The 21,511-nt window shown below is 35.0% G+C and overlaps 1 protein-coding gene across 15 annotated transcripts in view; it reads left to right on the forward strand.

The window, feature by feature from the left end:
- lpp (LIM domain containing preferred translocation partner in lipoma) overlaps window positions 1–21,511 on the forward strand; it is a 482,039-nt gene that overhangs the window by 422,619 nt on the left and 37,909 nt on the right. For all 15 annotated transcript variants that reach the window (XM_087256062.1, XM_087256064.1, XM_087256065.1 and 12 more), the window contains 1 exon segment: window positions 18,618–18,787. In XM_087256062.1, the coding sequence (XP_087112188.1) occupies window positions 18,618–18,787 (170 nt within the window).

Here is a 21,511-nt window from a genome sequence, read left to right on the forward strand (position 1 = left end):
GTTTTCCCCTACAGTCCAAAGACATGTGATATAGGTAAGTGGTTCCCAACCTTTTTTTTTTGGCTAAGACCCCCTTTTCCCCCAGAATGACCGTTAAATTACTGTAATTTACCAGAAATTAAAATTTAAGGAAATTTCTGTAATTTAATGTCTGTTGTTTTACAGTAAATTTATGTAATTTAATTTCCATTATTTTACAGTACATTTCTGTAATCTAATGTCCATTATTTTAAGTAAAAAAAATAAAATAATAAAACTTTTGACTTTCTTTACACTGTAATTCAGTGTAGTCCTAGTATTTCCTGCATTCCGTGTTTCCAGTATTGCTAGCACTGTGACCCGAAATGTTTGGAACTTCCTCACCTGGGTCCAGTATGCTTTTTTATCCAGTATCATTACTATTAACTGCTGGAGGCGAATTGGTGAGAAACATTTTTGTAAAGGACGAATAACAAATTTGTCCATTTTTCATTTTTTTTTGGTCAGCTGGGGATGAAATGAACAAAGGCAGAATGATTGTTCTAATTGTCCACTGCAAACATTTTTTAAATATGGTGTGACCCCCCCCCCCCCCCCCCTCAGAACTCGCTGAGGCTCCCTTGTGGGCCGGGACCCCCATGTTGGGAGCCGCTGGTGGAGGTGAATTGTATAAATTTGCTATAGTATATGTGTGTGAATGAATGTGTATGGGTGTTTCCCAGTACTGGGTTGCAGCTGGAAGGACATCGGCTGTGTAAAACATATGCTGGATAAGTTAGAGGTTTATTCCACTGTGGCAACCCCTGACAAAGCCAATGGAAAATGAATGAATGAATGAATAACTAGTTTACATTTAATATTAGGACTTTATCTCTATATTATTACAATATAAACATAAAAATTATGTGTAAAGTCATAAAATTATGCGTATAATTCAATAAATAAATTTGATAATTGACCTAATAAATGTTTTGACTTACATAACTGTAAAAAACACACATATACACACACACACACACACACACACACACACACAGATGAAGTCAGAATTATTAGCCCCGTTTATTTTTTCCCCCAATTTCTGTTTAACAGACAGAAAAAATTTTCAACACATTTCTAAACCTAATAGTTCTAATAACTCATTTCTAATAACTGATTTATTTAGTAAACAATATTTTACTAGATATTTTTCAAGACTTTTACAGCTTAAAGCAACGTTTAAAGACTTAACTAGGTTAATTACGTTAATTAGGCTGGTAAGGGTAATTAGGCAAGTTATGATATAATGATGGTTTGAGTCTGTAGACTACCAAAAAATATATAGCCTAAAAGGGCTAATAATTTTGACCTTAAAATAGTTTTTTGAAAAAATGACAACTGCTTTTATTCTAGCCGAAATAAAATACATTTCTTACATAAAATACTTTCTCCAGCAGAAAAAATATTATCAGAAATACTGTGAAAATTTCCTTGCTCTGTTAAACATAATTTAGGAAATTAAAAAAAGAAACCAATTCTAAGGGTAGCTAATAATTCTGACTTCAATTGTATATATATTACAGCATTACATGCAAACACAAACTGTTTACTAAAAAAGTAAATAAATAATAATACCTATTTCACTAATTTTATTTCTTAATGGAACATTATCAAAAATACAATATCACAGAATTATTTCTTACTTATTTTACCTTATTTTAAAAAACATTATTTTAATTGTAGTTTGTTTTTAAATTAGGTAATAGGATAGGATCATCACCAGCCCTATAATTCTCTTTTGCAGTCTATACTACATGAACATTTAACATGACTTTTTACCTTTTTTTCACTCTCTGCGCACAGAGCCTGTCACAACAGATTTATTTTTTCCGCCTCAGCTTTTGTTTCTTGTTTTGTGTGTGTGTGTGTGTGTGTGTGTGTGTGTGTGTGTGTGTGTGTGTGTGTTTGTGTTTGTGTGTGTGTGTGTGTGTGTGTGTTATGGAAAAAAAAGTATTTGTTTGGTAACATTGCTCTGTAATAAATTTGTGAATTAGAGCAGCATAATTTGCTGGAGCTGAATTTGCTGTTGAAACAGATGTTCTTTAAATCATTGCATTTTTTCACTCCAGCTGCAGGAGTGTGTTGTTTGCCATCGTTCCTAAAAAACAAGATGAAATCCATCTGTGGCAATCTGTGTTGCATTATTGCTACTATTTCTGTCTAATAACGCTCTGTTGTTTACACCGCAAAATATTCTTTCTGAAGAAACAAAGTTCTTGCGAGCCCAGAATATGTGTTGTGGATCCGCTGTGTTTATTTGTTTACATGCACGTTGTCACGGCGCGCTTTGTCTTCCAGTACTGAGAAGGCTGTGTTTCCTGCTTAAAGAATCGCACCTTCTTTTCTCAGCGAGTCAGGAAAGTTTGGCCTTCCAAAAAAAAAAAAAAAGAAAGAAAAAAAAAGAGAAAAAGTTCTTTGCGTTTCCTCTTTACACGCATGATCTTTGATTTCCGGCAATGTAAGATCAAAATTGCTGCTTGCGCTCGCGCCGCCTTTCATGCACCCCTCTTGCATCGCAGCGTGAAAAAACAAAGAGCGGCGAGACAGAGATGTGCAGGAAATCTTACAGGCCTGCCACTCAAAACATCCACCATCGCCAAACAACGGCATCTGCCTGCCACCACAAATACATTAGAAATCAATTATTTATGGAACGCAGTCAAGAACTCTTTAATCTTCTCCTTTTATCCAATTAAAATGCCTAACCGCTTAAAGCCTTTCACAAGGCTTGTGAGCAACACGCTCGGCCTCTTTTTTTCTTCCTTTATTCCGTCCTTATTATTTCTTCCTTTCTTTTTTCTTTCCGAGTGTTGCATATGAGAAAGAACTGAGGCTTCATGGGGACGGTGAGGACAGAGGAGAAAGTGTATAAAGTGTAAATGAACTCTTCCACTCCTACCCCTTCTGGTTACAAAGGAACTATTTGAAGTTTTAATATGAAGACTCGCTTTCCATTCCCAGAGCAGAGGACACAGGGGAAAGCCCAGGCTCTTTCATGAGCGCTCGCTCTCTGCCCAGTGTTAAGGGGGATTCAAAAGCAGTTGAGCTGGATAGAGATGTACAAATGACGCTTTTATTATGCAGGAATACGGCTGAGGTCTTTTATTGCAGATTTGTTGAAGTCATAAACAAAAGTCGCTGATACTGGTTTATTTGTAATAGGCTTGTCCTTAATTATACTGTGTCATGCTGGCTTATTTTCTTGTAGTTGTAGTAATTGAAATGGATTGCCAATAAGGATTATACACTTTTGCAATGTCAAAGTTGATCAAGTACTCTATTTATCATTCTGAAACAGAGTGTTCTTTTTTAATCAAAATGTGTGATCTGTATTATTGAGGTTGTGTATATGTTTTGTAAGGGATAAAGTACATCCAGGTGGATTTTATTGCAGAATATACACCGACTGGCTTATCAAAATAAAGCTGAAAAAACAAAGCATATGCTAACCAGTGGTGTAGAGTAACAAATTACAAATACTTTGTAAGTTTACTAAGTAGTTTTAAACATGTGTACTCTTACTTTACCTTGAGTGCACATTTAATGCAGTAGTGGTACTTTTACTCCACTATTTGCTTTAAACCTGTAGTCACTAGTTTATTTTTTTTTCCGGGGAATAGAAAATCAGTCCTGTGAATCCTGTCCAGTCAAACCGCACATAGAAAGTAAATTGCATCATAGTGAACAACCTCAAGACATGGGTTGTTTATAAATGCAACAAGCTATTTTAATGGAAGCATTAAAAGTGTCCAAGAAGATGTTCAAAATCGTTACACGCAATGACTGAGAGACTGTTGAGACTACATGCCACTGATAAGAAGTTGACGAATGTCGACTGTATGATGGATGTTGACTGTATCATGACTGAAATGGCATTAAACAATAACTAAATGCACTACAGAATGTTACGTTTACAAACATGCATACATTACACGTAAACAGCTTTTTACATTGTAATACTCAGCACTCTTGTGTACTTTAAAAAGGGCTGCTTTTTACTCATACTTTGAGTATTATTTACAACAGATACTTCTACTCTACTTGTGCTACATTTTGGGACAAGTAATGATACTTTTACTTGAGTATAATTTTTCAGTACTCTTTCCACTACTGATGCTAACCTACATGTTGTTCATTCACATGATGGTGCCGAACAGTCAAAAACAGCAGCATGACAGACAAGCACAGACCTGGGAATTGTACTCCCCAATAGTCACATGTGGCCCGCTGGAATTCTTTCATTGGTCTTCGTGAAGTATTTATTCAATTGAACTTCAACCGTAAACAGTGCCTTGCAATCTGCAGGTCTGATATTAACTACAAGTCATGTGATAGGAACCATCCGAGCAGCTTCACACTTTGTATGGAATTACAGAGTAATGAAGGTAGACTAATTACCTCAGATTAAAACCTCGCTCAGTGATGATTATTACATCACATATCCACCTCACATTCTACAAGACTTCAGTACAGTTGTTCAGCCCAACACAGGCTAGAATTCTTTCAATAAACATGAAAAATAATGAATGAATGGATGATTGAATGAATGAATGAATGAATGAATGAATGAATGAATGAATGAATGAATGAATGAAATAGGCTGCATGGTGGCGCAATGGGTAGCACATTTGCCTCACAGCAAGAAAGTCGCAGGTTCGAGCCTCAGCTGGGGTAGTTGGCGTTTCTGTGTGGAGTTTGCATGTTCTTCCCATGTTTGCGTGGGTTTGCGTGGGTTTCCTACGGGTGCTCCGGTTTCCCCTACAGTCCAAAGACATGTGGTATAGGTGAATCGGGTAGGCTTAAATTGTCTGCAGTGAATGTGTGTGAATGAGTGTGTATGGATGTTTCCCAGTGATGGGTTGCAGCTGGAAGGGCATACACTGTGTAAAACATATGCTGGATAAGTTGGTGGTACATTTCTCTGTGAAACTAATAAATAAATTAATTGATTAATTAAGAAAAATTAACTAAGGTGAATCAATCAAACAAACAAGCCTGTGGCATTTTTATGAAGTTGATTTTGTGATGCTGGTCTTACTTTTTGTGTAAAATTTATGCTTTTATACACACTGTAAAACCCAACAGTCAACTTTATCAAATGAATGAGTGTAGTTAACTCAGAATTTACTGAAAGTTAATTCTACTCGTTTGAAAAGAGTTTTGAACTCAGTGTTGAAGGTAATGAGTTAATTAAATACTTTATAACTTCAACTTAAATGGAGTAAGTTCAAAGTACTCAGATAGACTTGTTTTTTTTTTGGGGTTTTTTAACTCAAATGGATTGTTGCAATCAGTTTCCTCAAACAGTTTGAATTGCCTTTACCTATTGGGTTTTACAGTACTTATTGGTTTGAGTTCTCTTCATTTATTGGGTTTTACTGTGCTCAACTTGCTTCATTTACTCAAATGGATCACAGTCAAAAAGTTCATAGTCCAGAAATGGTTTGTTGCCTGAACTTTTTGGGTTTTACAGTGTGCTTTAGAGTTTTAATGACAGTTTGTTGTATAGTTTTTACAGAATGTTTATTTTTTTTTGATAAAAAATTGACTGTAATAAACTGGTCTGGCCATCTAAAATCACCCCAGAGTCCCCCTTGGGAAAACTGATTGTCCATCCCGTGGACTAGCATATAAATTGGCATCATATTCACTGATGGTCAAGATGATTTAAATTACCCATTAAGCAATTGTTATTAATTTTTTTTTTGTTTCGAAAGAAAAAAAAAGAAAAGGGATAGTTAGATAAAACTTGCCATTGACATCCATAGTAAAAAAAAAATCTGTGAAAGCAAATACCAACCAGATTTCAACATTCTTCTAAATATTTTCTTTTGTGTTTAACAGAAGGAAGAAACTCAAAAACGTTTGGAACAAGTGTAGATATTGAGTAAATTATGACAGCATTTTCTGTTTTACCTATCTCTTTAACCTCTGTGACATTTTGCAGTGCTTGTGCTATTTGTGACATGAAGCAATAGATTTGCACATCTAGTGTAGATAGCCTCTAATTGATCCATTAAAATGCATTTCAACAGCGGTCACATTCTGTGTACACTTGGTATTTGGATCACAAGAACGCATAATTTCATGTTATCCTTGGTGACATCTCTCATTACTGAAATAATCCTTTGTTTGCACATGTTTTGTATTTACTAATCTCTTGCTGTATGCTTAAGTCAGTGGGCGGAGCTGAAGAGTCAGTGATGCAGAAATAGGCGTTAATCTTCTGCAGAGGCGTCTTTTATCACACTGACATCATGCTGAACCAAAATATGAAATTGTTTTTCCATAAAATTTTATTTTAAAATGAACAGATCTGTAACTTACAGTTTTTAAAACTGAATGTCAAAAGATCTACATGTGTTGGTAACACTTTATAATAACTGCACACTATGAATCATAGTCCTCACTTTAGTTTTGGTCACAAAATTGCATGAAGTTGTGTTAATAAAGCATTAGTTAACACCCAGAGCAACTATTACTATATGCCTGAACAATAAGACATAAGTGTTTTTTTATCTTTAATACTCATTTACACACTCATTCTAAATGTTCTTAAAAAACACAAACTGCTTTTGAATAACTCCTTTGTAAATAATGCAATAAGCAATATTCAAAGTATAAAATACAACCATTAAGCACTTGTGTGTTTAAGTCAAGAATAAAGCATTTGAAGCTGTAGTTATAAACTGTTTACTAATATTTATTAATGTAGAGTTAATGCTTTGCAAATGATTAATTAACTATCTGCTAATACTTAATAATTGATTTAGTATGCAGATATTATAAATTGTTGTCCATTTTGTTTCTCAGTATGACCACGTCAATGCTGCCATTGAATATAATAACGTTAAAACAGCATGTAGCCTTTTATATATATTTTTTTTCAATTAAATAAATATTGCATTAAAAAATATCAAATGAAAAATGCACAGATTTATTTGAAATCAGTTGACTAAGTGAGCAACTCACTGAATGAAAACTCTTGTTATTATCATAAAAAACATCTGTTTCTACTATACAAAGTCAATTAATATTTTTCACATTGTAAATTGTGTCAAAACAGCTTAGCAGATTGATAAAAGAGAGTAAAAAGCCGTTTGTCTACAGATGCATCTCTGCTACACTGTATTTTGCAATTATGCTTTGTGAAATTCTGTTTATTGGAGCTCTAAGGCAGGGGTCTCAGACTCAAATTGTTGGGGGGCCATATTTGTGACTGACAATTCATAAAAGGGCCACTTTAACATTCAGGCACTACAAAAAAAGTGAAATCTGATGTAATTGATGCGCTCAGACATTCTTTCCCAGAGTATATGTAGTAAAAGCTCCTTCTTTTGTTTCTCATTATACACATTGAAGGGGTAGTTTTAATTGCAATGAAAATATTACAGTTATTTGTAATATATAACTGTAAATATTACAGTTTAATAATAGGCACAATAATCATAATTATTATTCTGTCCCAATCAATTGCTGCTTAACCAAAAGAGCAGATTAAGTAACTTTAATGACCTTACTCTCATTTGCTCTTCTCGTTAGCTTTCTTTTTTTCGTAAAACTACAACAAAGTTGTAATTATTTAGTCAAATTTTACTAGTGCACATTTTTTATACATATTTTAATATGCATATGAGGAAAATCTATTAAATGAGACGAGACCATTTGAATCAAATTAATTTAGCAAAATGATCATATTAACATCACCATCATAACATGTAAGCCATGGAGATGTGTTTGTACAATACAATACAGGTGGTATAAAACTAATTGTAATCAATGGCCCTTGAATATTTTAGTAGAGCATTTACGGACATATATTTCAACGTTTAAATCAGCCTCAGCAATAAGCTGCATTTGCATTACTTTCGACTGTACGCTTAGAGAAACCGAAAGTAACCCGAACATATTACAGTACTTTAAACGTCCAGTAGGTCAAAACCACAAGTGGCTATATGCGACTACACAACAATGATAGTGATTCAAAAATATGTTTTAGGGGGCTGTCCTTGGCGAAAAACTTGCTTTCCTATTGTTAGTGCTGTGTAAGCATTATCAAAATTTTACATAGATATAAAAACTAATTTAAATCAAATAGATTGTTGCATGTTCTATAATATGCTCAAATAAATTTGAATGTCTTACTATTTACCATGTATATGTAGACATTACATGATGAAAATGTACTTAAAAGTTCTGGGAAAGTCATGAAATTTTAGTAGTAAAAATGTTAAAGAACCCTGTAGAGTGGTGTCAGCACAATTTAATCAAAGAAATCTAGAGTACACTTTAAAGGGTTAAACACCTCTCATTGGCCATTACATTCACATACACCACACACATGTCTGTGATTGGCTACAATGCTCAACGCTGCAAATGTAGAAACTGTTTTTGGTCTTCACAGAAAGCTTACAATGCACATATGAAAAAGGTTTTAAAGTGTCAAGAAACAAATTGACCCAAGGCAAAAGGTGCTATTATTGCATTGTTTAAATATAATTTGTAACTTTTTATCAGAATTTTAATAATTGTAACAATGTTAGCAATTTAAATATGGTTTAGAATTTTTAGGACTTTTTTGGGGAAAGAGTTTTTTGGGCACTTTATTATTTCTAGTCTAGGAAACATTTAGCGCTGTTACAGGGTGGCATTCTTCCTGCATTTGTGTGTCAGATCATTGTTTTTGTACATGCAGTATTACATTGTAAAAATGTTTTGTTTTTATGAACTGAGATATGCAGTTTCTTCCTCAGTTAAAAAAGGTTCAACAAAGATGTTTGTTGCAAATGAGTCAAAGAAAAATCTGACCCCACCTTTAGGAGACATTTGAGAGCATAAGACTCGCTGATTTCCTGCCTGCATAGATTAGGCCTCACATAATGCATGTGTGACTGGACTATTTGTGTCTGTAGAGATTTCTTTGCAGCTGCTGATGTGATTTTATGTGAGTCCTCGTCCTGTATTCCCTGCTGACTCCAATATTGTAATAAACATAACCTGCAGCTAGTGGAAACCAGATGACATGCTAAATAACAATGACAACATACACCTACAGACGGAAGTGTTGCGGAATGATCTTTAAACATGTCCAATACTTCCTACTAAAACTACTTTAGTAAAGCATAAGCAAACTTCACAACATGTCTTTTTTACTGCTACTGTACCACAATTAAAATTCTCATTGATGAGATTAAAATAATAAAACAGTTATAATTTAATCTCTGTATTTCTAACCCAGTTGTAATCATAATACAAAAAAACTATTTACTATTTGATTTTTTTTAAATCATTTAATTAAACACTGAATTGATGCCTTCAAATAATAAACATATGTTCTGACAATAACTACCGACTAGCCTGAAAACCATAATGTAATGCAGATCCCCAAAGAACACACGCAAATAAATTAGACTTTAGACTTTAACCTCAATAAATAGGTCCTACAGTTTTGATACAGATATTTCAATACTCCTTCGTTATTTATTGTTTTTGGAAAATATCTCAAATCTTTTTTTTTCCCGATAGACCTTTGTAAAATGAAAAGTTAAAATGGCTTAAAATGGTTTAGTTTATTTATATTATACTGTAAATACATAAATTGTTATAGCTTTTGTTTGTTTTATATTGGTTTATTTATTTTATGTTTTTATTATATGTGATATTGTTATTAAATGATTTAGCTTAGGCTATTTTATCTGACACTACAGTGTTGAGCCTACAAAAGTTGACACGTAATTTGTAAAGTTTTATGTCTTTATGTTGTATACATATATGAATACAAATATGTTTTCATCATCTCCAAAATAAAGGGACAAAAACACCAGCTCACAGCATTGACAGAGTTGTGAAGCAAGCATCCTTTTGCCCCCTCTCTCACACACATGGGCTGTTTCCCAAGCAATCTTCAGCCATCTTGTCTTCTCGTGTAACGCCATCATCAACTGCCAAAGTTCAGTTCCAAAACTCAAGACCGCAAGAACGAAGGATACGTGAAAGTTCTCGCATATGTTCTTCTCTGTGTTCAGACTTTAGCGCAAAACTCACTTGAGAAGTCCAAGAAGTCATTCAAGCTTAATGAAGGAGGTGGGAAGTGCAGCATTTTATATAGATTTATTATTAAAGTTCAGCGATATAACTTACTTGTATCAGGTTTCGCTAAATGTGAGGGTGAAAGTAAACATTAATATGATAATCTTAATAAAGGCAAAAACACATTAAGGTGTTCATTTGTTCATTGAGGTGTTCATTTTCTGAAATTCTGATTAAAATTGGTTTAATTTGTATTGTGCAACGTACATTTGTAAGGCCTTTCTGCATAGACTATATTGTGAAAAGGAGAAAAACAGCAATTTCTTGTGTGAATGTTGTAATGTTTAAATAATTTCCTGTTAAAATCGTGTGAAGGTCATGTGACAATCAGGAAAAACCAGGGAAGAAGGCAGCCGAGCGCTGCATCTCATTTTTCATAGGACGCGTTCTCTGTTCTCACTATCTCCCAAGTTTGTTCTTCTAAGGTAACTTGGCAAGACCGGTCTCCACAAGAACGCAAGTCCGGTCTCTGCTTTTTTGGAATTGATAAACAGCGATATACAAGCATCTAAACGTGCACATTTCATGCACAAGCATACTTTTTAAATGTGACAAAAACTCTCAACAACAGAAAGTATTTCCAGCTGCTGTGCTTTTAATGTGACATTAAAATTATTATGCATTATTGAAACAACAAGAAGGACGCAGCAAAGACATATCACTTATTAAATTAAAACGACTTTACTAATTTATGCAACACCTTTAAATTCTTAAGCAAAAAAAGACCCCTAGCCTATCAGTTGTTTTGACCAGTAACATTCTTTTTTCTTTCCATTACATTTATTTATTTTAATGATTTATTTGTTGGAACTTGTGATCTTAGTTGGCCAAGGATGGAAAAGCATCTCTGAAAGGGTTTTTCGATTTGGGGGGTTAGCTCGCACTGGCCCGTCAATGGAAAATCGGTTGTTCCTTGCGCCACCTGGTGAATGTTATGTAAATCTCAGAAATGTTTTTGTTCTTTTATGAATGAAAAGGCGGCCTTTGATGCTGCAGCACAGCACATGACTGATCGTTACTAATTGCAGAACTATGCATTCTCAGTGGCCACATCTGTATACAGAAATTTCATCACAATTATTTGATCTTATGGAAATGTGTACATGTTTTTAATAATTAATGTAAGTTTAGCATGGCATTATTGTGACTAAGGGTGATTTCACACTTGGTTCTCTTGCCTGGACCCAAGTTCAATTGTCTCCTCTTGTCACCTTCTCGGTTGGTTTGTGTTCACACTGTATTTTTTCCTTCTGAACCCCGGGGCGCTTGCGTCATCGAGCTGCTGTTGTGTGTATGGCTGTTGCTAGGTGGCAGACATTAAAGCAAAGCACCAAAATGGAAAGACGTCAGCACATCGCGGTTGTTCTGCTTTTACCGAATCTTTTGGTTTTGGATATACATAAAAGCGACTTGCATCTATGTGCTGCAAAAATATAAACATTTCAGAACATAACACGATGTCTACAGAAGCTGTTTTTGGAAAAAACAAGCAGACATTATCACTGTACTTGCCCTGGCTCAATCTCGCTTATCACCAAGGTACAGCACGTGTTACACATACACACACACACACGAATGAACGTTATGAAAACGATAGTTTGTTGTACAGTTGGCAGTTCACTTTTGTTATTTGGTATGCTTGCATTTATACCAGAAGTGAACCGGACCCCAGACCACCTCTCTCAGGCGGACACGGGTACAGTTCATGGGTACCCGAGTTCAGAAGACGGTACACATTGGTACATGTTTAGTTAATTGTTTTGATGTTTAATTAATTGATTTAGATGGGTATCTACTCTCAGTTTTGAAAGGTAGGTGATTCATTATTACTGATAAAGTGGACCTCCACCTGACAAAACCTCCTGACATTTTTTGGGGATTTTCAAATGGAATTCTTTGTGCATACACATCCTGTGAGTCCAAAACATTCCCACCCCACTGAGGGAAGGAGTATTTCTGAACGGATTCCTCTACTCAGGCTTTGAGGGTGACCTGTGCTCATTCATTGGCTTTATTTCCCACTCACTTTCTCTTTTTCCGCGCTTGTCTCTCTCACACACTTGTTTGGCTCAGAGGGGCCTGTGATCCAGAGCCGCTCTCGTTTCAGCCCATCTGAAGTGATTACCTTTGCTTGGGATTCCAGCCACCCCCACAGGTCCCCCGGGGAGCCTCGGCAGGCAGACGCTCCACTTTATTTCCTCCGCCTGCTCTGCGCTCTTCCTCACGGAGCCCTGCTGCAGGTACAGCCCAGCGGGGTTCACTGGAAATTATCTAGAGATCGGCATCACTGAAGTAGCTCGCATTAGTTTTAGTGACAGTTCAACAAAGGGCACACAACACTGAGCTAAGCTGTAATTATGAATCAACATGACATTCTTTTTTTTATGCTGTTGTTTTGTAGACAGGTGTGGCAATGCATGGAAAGCTTGTGTGGGATCATTTCACATTGCTTTTAATTGAAGTAATGGTCTGTTTGGCTGTTATTCTGCTGCTTATAGAATCAATCATGAAGCTTTATTGTCTGCATATTCAGCACGTCCCAAAGGTGCTCTGATGGATTGAGATCTGGTGACTTTGGAGGTCATTTGATTATAGTGAACTCACAGTCGTTTTTAAGTATGAGATAATTTGATGTTTGTAATGAAGATTAAAGTAGCCATAACCAGATGGTTGCTTGTGCACTATGGTCATAAAGCATGCATGATCATGGTCAGAAATAATACACAGACAGTCTGGTGTTTAAATGAGGCTCAGTTGGTTCTAATGCTGGGTCCAAACCCAATGGTTTTTTAAAGTAGTCATGCGAATAAGTACATAGTCAATGTACTGTAAGCACACGTATGAATTGTTCAGATTTCCACCGGACGGAACAAGTGATGCAGAATTCATGACACATTTAATGCAAACGCATGGGATTTGCCTCAGTCGTGTCTTTTTGCACACGAGAAAAACACCCTGCAAGTAAACTAGAGGGAATGGCATGGTGCTTTGTGTTTGGTGTGAACCCAGCATAAGGTCTACCAATAAAACTTCCCGTACACCATTATACCACAAACAGCCTGTACTGCTGGTACACAGCAGGGTGGGTATATGCTTTCATGTTGTTTATGGTCATCTCTGACCCCAACATCTGAATGTTGCTGCACATGTTGGTGCCTTAAATGTTCAAGTTGAATCAAATTAACGGTACAAGCCATTTAAATTTAAATCATTAGCAGGGGTTGACATTAACACATGCCAGCCCGTCAAATGTGAGTATACTTCAACTGTGGCAGGTTAGACAGACACCTCCACTAGCCGCTTTGGCTGTTTGAAAATAATTTTAAATTTCCAGAGCTGCCTCATCCCTTAGAAGGATTACTCGTGCACCCACAGTCCTGTTGCTTTAAGAGATCTTCAGATTTTTTTTCCTTCAGGAGAAAGAAGGGAGCGTACAACTGTTGTCAGTTGGCTCACAAAATTAGACACAAACTATGAGACCCATGATTTTATGGTGTACAGAGTTAAAATGCAAAGAAATAAACAGTAATTTCATGTCCTGCTGCATATGTTATTCGTAGTTTCATATACACATAACCACAATTTATATCATTATAAAGATAATCATGTTTCTATAAACACTATAAATGAGGCGGACTTCTCTTCTCTTCAATCACTGGGTCTGAATGCAGACACAGTGGATAGCCTATAGCAATACAGCAGGTCTCTTGCCCCATCTATTCCAACCATTAGCCCTGACGGTAATCTGGAGGATTTTAAGCATGGGCGAACACAGCAGCCTGGATATATAGGCGATGTGTCTGAATGGTAACAAACTCAACTGATAAAAGACAAAGTTTGCCATTCTCCAATTCCTGTACAGCTCTCCCAACAAAAATGCTTGCTGAAAACATAAAGCTTTTTCTGTATAGGCCCTGAGAGCATTGCAGGGAAAAACATGCAATAAACCCTGTGGATCATAAAAACAAACACATACGACCCATTATAAATGGCTAAATGCAGCGTGCCATATGTGGAGTCCGCGGACGTGGTCTCACCCGTTCATTGGGTCTCACAGCTTGGCAGGTCTGCTTTGCTTTCGGAAAGTACATGTTCTTATAAATAATTAAGAAGCAGGGTCTTCTCATAGGATAAGAAAACTCAACTATGAATAATAATGTGAAACCGACGCATCATCACTTCACTAGCAGATTTGTGCTACATCGTGTCCTAAAATTTATTTTAAACTCGGAAGATGAAATTAGTTGACAAAACATTTAAAGCTGACAGGTGCTAACGTTGTCTTAACTGATGCTCAACACACACAAATCTGTTAAATCTCAAAAAGTACTTCAGGGTTATTTGAACCTTTAAAAGGACGCATGCTTGACCTTGCCATTGTGCATAAATTAAGATTTGCTGTCATATGATTGACTAATAAGATACTTGCAATCAGTAGTTGTAGTGTTCACATAATGACAGAAATCGTTCTATAAACTTGACTTGGCAATTAACAAAACATTTATGATTTATTAAAAAAAAAAAACTTTACTGTCCCTTTACATGAATTGAATCCAAGTTTTCTGAATAAATGTGCCAAAAGATGAATGTTAACTGAGACCAAAATAACTTTATCACAAAGATAATAAACTTTTAAAACTTTTAAAGAATATAAATTGCATTTACTCATGCTCGCAATGTTCAAAATTCAAAATAAATGCCCTTTGTTTCTAATCCTGCTTCTTAATTTAACTTGCTTGATGTTTTTTTTCTTCATGAAAAACATGATAAAAATACTGATGCCTTTTTTCCAATGCATCGATGAAACTGAACAGATATCACTGCGTTAATCCACACGCGTGAGGAGAATTATCTACGATTAAAACTTTGTTGAGAAGAGGTGCTCATATTCCGCTCAGCTTTGATATCTAATCTGAAGAGCGGAAAAGTTCAGTCTGTTTTGTTGATGCCGCCGACAGCTTCAGCAGTGAAAATGGGAGCGTGTCTGATATTTCTCCTGCTCACTGCTTCGCCTTTTGTCTGTGACAAGCTTGAACTCTGGCTCTCATTGCAGTCAGAGGGTGTATCATTTCTAAAAACAGGCTTAAATGAAGCACAAAAGAAAGAGAAAAGAAAAATGAGGAGCTACAGAACTAAAGTTAAGTAAATTAATTCATAATATCTCACATTCTCTCTCTCTTTTTAGAGATCCTATCTGTCCTCAGATGTGTAAAAAGGAAAACACCACAAGATATGGCTCTAAAGCGCATTATTTCCTGATACTGCTAATTAAACTGCTGGCGTCATTAATTGGTTTGAAGATATCTTTGCATTGAGTTGGAGACATCTTAAGCTCAATTAAAGATAGCTTCAACTCAATTACAGATATCCAAATGCCGTGTCCCACAATATGCAATCAGGATCTTTTTTCGGTGCAATACCAGATGCCCTGTAACACAAAGATTGTGCTCTTTCCACTTCCAAAGTTTTATCATGAAAAGATTGGGTGCGCTTCAATGTGCCAATGTGTTGTTTAATCCTATTCTCATCCCAGTGGAGATATTATATGTGGCTATTAGGGATGATAGAATTGGAATGTGAGCTCTTTACGCTTCTGACATCGTCTGAGTGATAAGTTTCATGTTTTAGCGTGTGGTGATGAGTGAGTTGACAGATGGCAGGTGGTATTTGCGCAAGCTCTGCTACATTGATGTGCAATCTCTTTGCAAAAAAAAAAAAAAATCATCAGCTCTGTCTCGATTAAGTGAATGACCTTATTAAATGCCTTAGATTTCTACAATTGTAGGGCAACCGATCACTTCGCACTTTAAAAAAGAAAAAAAAAACACTTTAAAGGGGTAAATTCCCTAGAGATGGTATCAATCTAACTTTAGAAATGCTCCTCATATTCTGTTGCATTTGACACTGAGTCTTTTAATCCTTTTTATCCACGAGACTTGCAATTACTCAGTAGTGTAGATTATGTTATCATTGCTTGTACCACAAAGGAGAGTTGGCTTGAAAGGGCGACAGACACACAGTTTATTCAAGATTATCTCTCAACCTGAAAGCTGAAGTGTTATTCTGCTTAATAGATTAAACATCTCATGCTCTTTTAAAAAAAATGCAAAAACATAGTGGTTTCTGCAACTGAAATAATTAATTAAAATAGCTATAGCTCTTAATTAGAAATGTATATACAACACATGCTATGATATTTGGGTAAACTATAGACAAATTCAATCAGTGAATTAAAGATATGTAACATCTTTATTTAAAAATATAAAGTTTGGTTTAAAACAAAGCAGCGTTTTGTAGACTGTTGCAAATCTAATCCGTTTAACCATATAAGCAGTGTGCAATTTATATGACCAACAGAGAGGTTGATTTTTTTCACGTCGTCTGTGTAATGCATACTGTACAGCTATGCCTGTGTCAATGTACCAAATACAGTTGAGGTCAGAATTATTAGCCTTCCTGAATTATTAGCCCCTCTGTTTACTTCTGTTTAACAGAGAAAAGATTTTATCAACACATTTATGAATCTAATAGTTTTAAAAACTGATTTCTAATAACTGATTTATTTTATCTTTGATATCCATGATGACAGTAAATAATATTTTACTAGATATTTTTCACTTCATATTTTTCACTAGTTTTTTAACTTTAAAGTTCAAAGTGGTTCAAAGTGACATTTAAAGGCTTAACTAAGTTAATTAGGTTAACTAGGCAGGTTAGGCTAAAGAAATTAAAAACTGCTTTTGTTCTATTCAAAATAAAACAAATAAGATTTTCTCCAGAAGAAAAAATAATATTGGAAATGCTGTCAAAATTTTCAAAAAAATTAAAAATTCATTAAATGCGGAGATAACACCTTAAGGTATAGGTCTCAACCTTAATTCCTGGAGGGCTGCAGCTCTGCACAGTTTTAATCCAACCCTTATCAAACACAGCTGATCTAACTAATGACGGTGTTCATTACTCTTTTGAACACCTCGATTATATGGATCAGCTGTGTTTGGGTTAGAGCAAAACTATGCAGAGCTGCGCCCCCCAGGAATTTAGTTTTTTAGTCAATTTTTGCAAGCTTTATGTTAAATTAGTTAATCAAAAACAATTTATCTAATCAACTTAAATTCCTTAAGTTTTGATCAGCTTGGTCTATAGATTATGTGATTTAATTTTGGTGAAAATTGGACTAACAGCCTAGCACAAGTTCGTTTAAATAGGTTTTATGAAAAGTTCAAAATAGCGAAAAACAATTTCATGATGGAAAATGACGCCACATTTGGATCAGCCTGAGCCAAGGAATCAGAAAAAAAAGAGTTTTGATTTTAGCCCATTCGGTTCAATGATGAAAAACATAAATGAAAATTTGGACAAATGGTGGCGCTAGAGAGTTTGAGTTAGAGAGTCCAGTTTTGTTGTGCTTAAAGATCAGACTGTCCTTCATCAGGGTGCCAAAGTTTAATAAATCTCGTTTCAACTGTATACTTAATGCAATTACCTCATTAATAAATGAAACTTATTAAGGTTTTCAGTGGTTTTTAGGGAAAATGTGTACTGACCTACAGTAAGCTCTGATGAACTACAGTAACTGATAATTTAAATAGATCAATACGATTCTCAAATACAACCTATAGTTAATATGAAGTATTTAATTAGAATGGTGAGAAGTTTGCAATCCTACATCTATATGGATGATATTGAATCATCAAGCTTTCTGTTTTACTGTTTAACTTTCATGTGTGAGCATCTATTAAAACACATGCTGCAGGTCTAGTTTGAGTATTAGGCTATACTGTATGCAGCAACAAACAACTATACTCAAGTGTTCTTTGAACACTTGCAGAGTATAATGTTCTGGCTAGATTTGCCAGTTTCAGACCGCTAAATATTTTCCTGCACGGCCTGCTGGACTTGATTATGCATTGACAGTTGTGTGAACCATTAAAGGGGCTGTCAGATTTTTTATTTACATTAGCTTTAGTTTAGGTCATAATTCATTCTATTAACTGCTGGCTTATAACCTGTTGATTATTAAGATATTTGCTATTCATGAATAGTTATGAAGTATGATCTTATTCTGCATCCTTAATCCTACTCAAAACCTAAACCCAACTTCTACTGTACTAATTATTAATAAACAGCTAATTAGTTGTTTATTAAGCTAGCAGTGTTAGTTAATGGTTTGTTAATAGCATGAATTTTGACCTAAACTAATGTGTTACCCTTATTTTTTTATTTTTTTTTTTTTGCATTATTGTTATTATTTAGGATACAGATCAGTGCAAATTATTTTTCACTATTTATGGAGCAGACACCCCCAAACACACATAAACACATATGCTGTTTTGACAACACAGTGTGGAATCAAGTATTAATTAAGCAGATCAACCCCACCCAATCCAAATTCACACTCTACCTCTGCGTATGTATACATGTCTCTGATTTTGAATATGTTTCTCACCGTTTGTTATTTTGCAATATATATTTTAGAGGTAATTAATAATTGAACCTGTATTTTGCAGGTCGGTGTTCAAGCTGTGGGGAGAATGTGGTTGGAGAGGGCACAGGTTGTACCGCCATGGACCAGGTCTTCCATGTGGACTGCTTCATCTGCATGACCTGTGGCTCTAAGCTAAGAGGGAAGCCCTTTTATGCCGTGGAGAAGAAGGCTTACTGTGAACCCTGCTATATCGTGAGTGTGATCTGCTCTGTGTGCGCACTGGGGCTCGTACACTTAAAACACCCATATACTCACAGCAAAGTTCTTTTTCATATTTCATTTAAGGGTAATGTTACTATGGGGTATACTGTTTGCAAACATCCTGAAAGCACCCATGCTGCTGAAAGAAGCTTTTAGATGAATATGTAATTATGCACTGCACATAATCTTTGCAATAGCAAAACAAACATACAAAAAAAATTACAAAGGTGAGAAAATGGCACCTTCAAGACGTCTGAAGAAAAATTACAACAATATTTTTTTATGTTACTTTAACTTATTTTAATGAGTTAATTAGGTTTGTGTTGAATTACACAGTTTATACAACATTTACCTAACGTTTAATCTGTTTGATTGATCTAAGGTGACTGGAGAAGTTGATTTGTTTGTAAAAATTGAAGCAAAAATATTTGTTTACATTGCATGTTTGCATGTCATGTCAAATTTATTTATATTGCACTTCATAGCAGCTTTAAAGCAAGGAACTTTAGAGTATTAAACCTGAACTAAAAAGTGGTTTCAATTAGAAGTATACTTCAATTTCTATTGGAGGTCCACTTGGGTCCTAATATCAGTAACCAACCAGGTGCTTCTAACCAGGACCTGATTACTTACATAAGAAAACCTCAACCCATTTTTTTTTTTTCATTTTGAACATTTCTAACTCTATTTCTATTTTTCTATATTTCTTTGTAATGTAGGTAAATCTTTGAGAGTTTTACTTTTTAATACACTAAAAAAATTATTCATTGTATTTGCTCAATTTTTTAAGGTAAGTGGTTGCAATTTATATGGGCTGAATTTAAACTATCAAATTAGGTTGAACATTACTAAATTTAATTGGATTGTTTAAGTAAAGCCCATATAATGTTTTGCAACCACTTAAATTAAAAAATGCATTAAATCCAATGAATAATTATTTTCATTCATTTTCATTATTTTTATATTATTATTATAAGTACAGATTTGTCCACCTGTCAGGTTTTTTGGAGTATGCATGAATGTATGGGGTATAAGAATAGTTTTTAAGAAGCTTTTTGACCAGACTTTGCTATTATTGATCATTTATTTTGTTTGCTGGAAATTAAAACTGAATTTAAAAATAGTTTTGAAACAAATCTTTGTGCTTAACAAACTAAATTAAATATGTAGGGTAATGGTTGTTTTCAGCAGAGTGCGTACACCTCAGTTTTCTTATACACAAAAGTAAAGGAGTAAAGTGTAAAAGTCAAGAGAAAGTATAGAGGCCGAATGGCGGAGGCTCGTTCTTTATCCGCTCTTTAGGAATTTGATACCGCACGTTATATGGAAAGAGAAAAAAAACTCTGCATTTCGCAACGCAGGTGTCTGTGGTCCTTTAAAGGTTATTAGAAATTACTGTTTACATGGTAGTCTAGACTCTAAATCAGAGTATTGTCTAAATCACATTAAAATAAGAGCATTGGTGTCCATGTACATATATTTAAAGTGCCAGATATTGTCAGAGACAGTGCATTCATCTGTCTTTGAGCCCTCAAATGTGTCATTAAGCTTGACGAGTTTCCCCTTACACGCAAGTTTTGTAACTTTTTGAGTCTTTCTCGCTCACCAAATGCGATGTACTGCGTGCATTGCGTGCGTGCATCCGCTCCTAAAGCAACAAGAACAAACTCCTGACATCGCCTGTCCGTATTTCTCAAAGTTCTTTAGAAATAAATATTTAGAGATGGTGTGACAACACATACTTATGAGTGCCTTTGATGCACCCCTTAATGCTTCTTACGTCCTGGTCGCAGCACCAGTGGCACCAAAATTAGGCACCGAAATTCATACACTGATTTAATACCGGTACTTACCGGTTACCAAGGTACCGGTGCTATAATGGCACTGGGTTTTGATACACAACCCTACTTAAGGGTGGCTAAATAATAAGTTCTTGTTAATTTTTAGGTATAATTATTACTTTAAGGATCACAATGCAGTCCCTAATTGCTTAATAATTGTGCAACGTTTTTATCTTTGTACAGCAAGACATTTTCAATTGTTTAAACATATTTTATAAACATTTGGCATATTTTAAATTTTGTATTTTAAACTGGCCATTACAGTTATAAAGCCAACTAAATGCAGCTATTATTATGCTTCATAAACCAAGGATTACAAAAAACAAGCTGTCAGTGTCACACAATCATGTTTCTTCACACAATTCAATTTCATACTGACATTGTTGTTTCTTTAGCCATGTATTTGCTGTTTTGACGCACTCGTCGATTCTTCTGTTCACTGAAAAAAAATGTCTGCAAAATTGTTGCAAACAATGTATGTGTTGGATTTAAACAAACAGATTACCTTTAGTAATGTTTAATTTAATTTGTTTGTTTAAATTCCACCCAAATAAATTGTTTAAAAACAATTAAAAAAAAGAGTAAATCCAAGGAATGATCTTTGAATAATTTTTTTCAGTGTTGTTGCCAACATCCATTTGTTAATTTACACACCTATTTGCACATTTAAAAACACAAATCTAAGAGGAAATACTTCAGTGGCACTTTGAAGTTCTAGTTTGATTGTCTTTATGTGAAGCTACAGTTTCATCTCTCATTCAGCTCAATGTTCTGTGGACATGTCTAAGACCTGCCAGGAGCTCTGTGTAAAGCCTGGATATAGGCTCTTTCATAAATGTTACCCAAACCGTTGCTCTTTTCATAATCATTCACC

The sequence above is a fragment of the Danio rerio genome, chromosome 6, assembly GCF_052040795.2.
Source record: "Danio rerio strain M-AB ecotype USA chromosome 6, GRCz13ab, whole genome shotgun sequence".
NCBI lineage: Eukaryota > Metazoa > Chordata > Actinopteri > Cypriniformes > Danionidae > Danio > Danio rerio.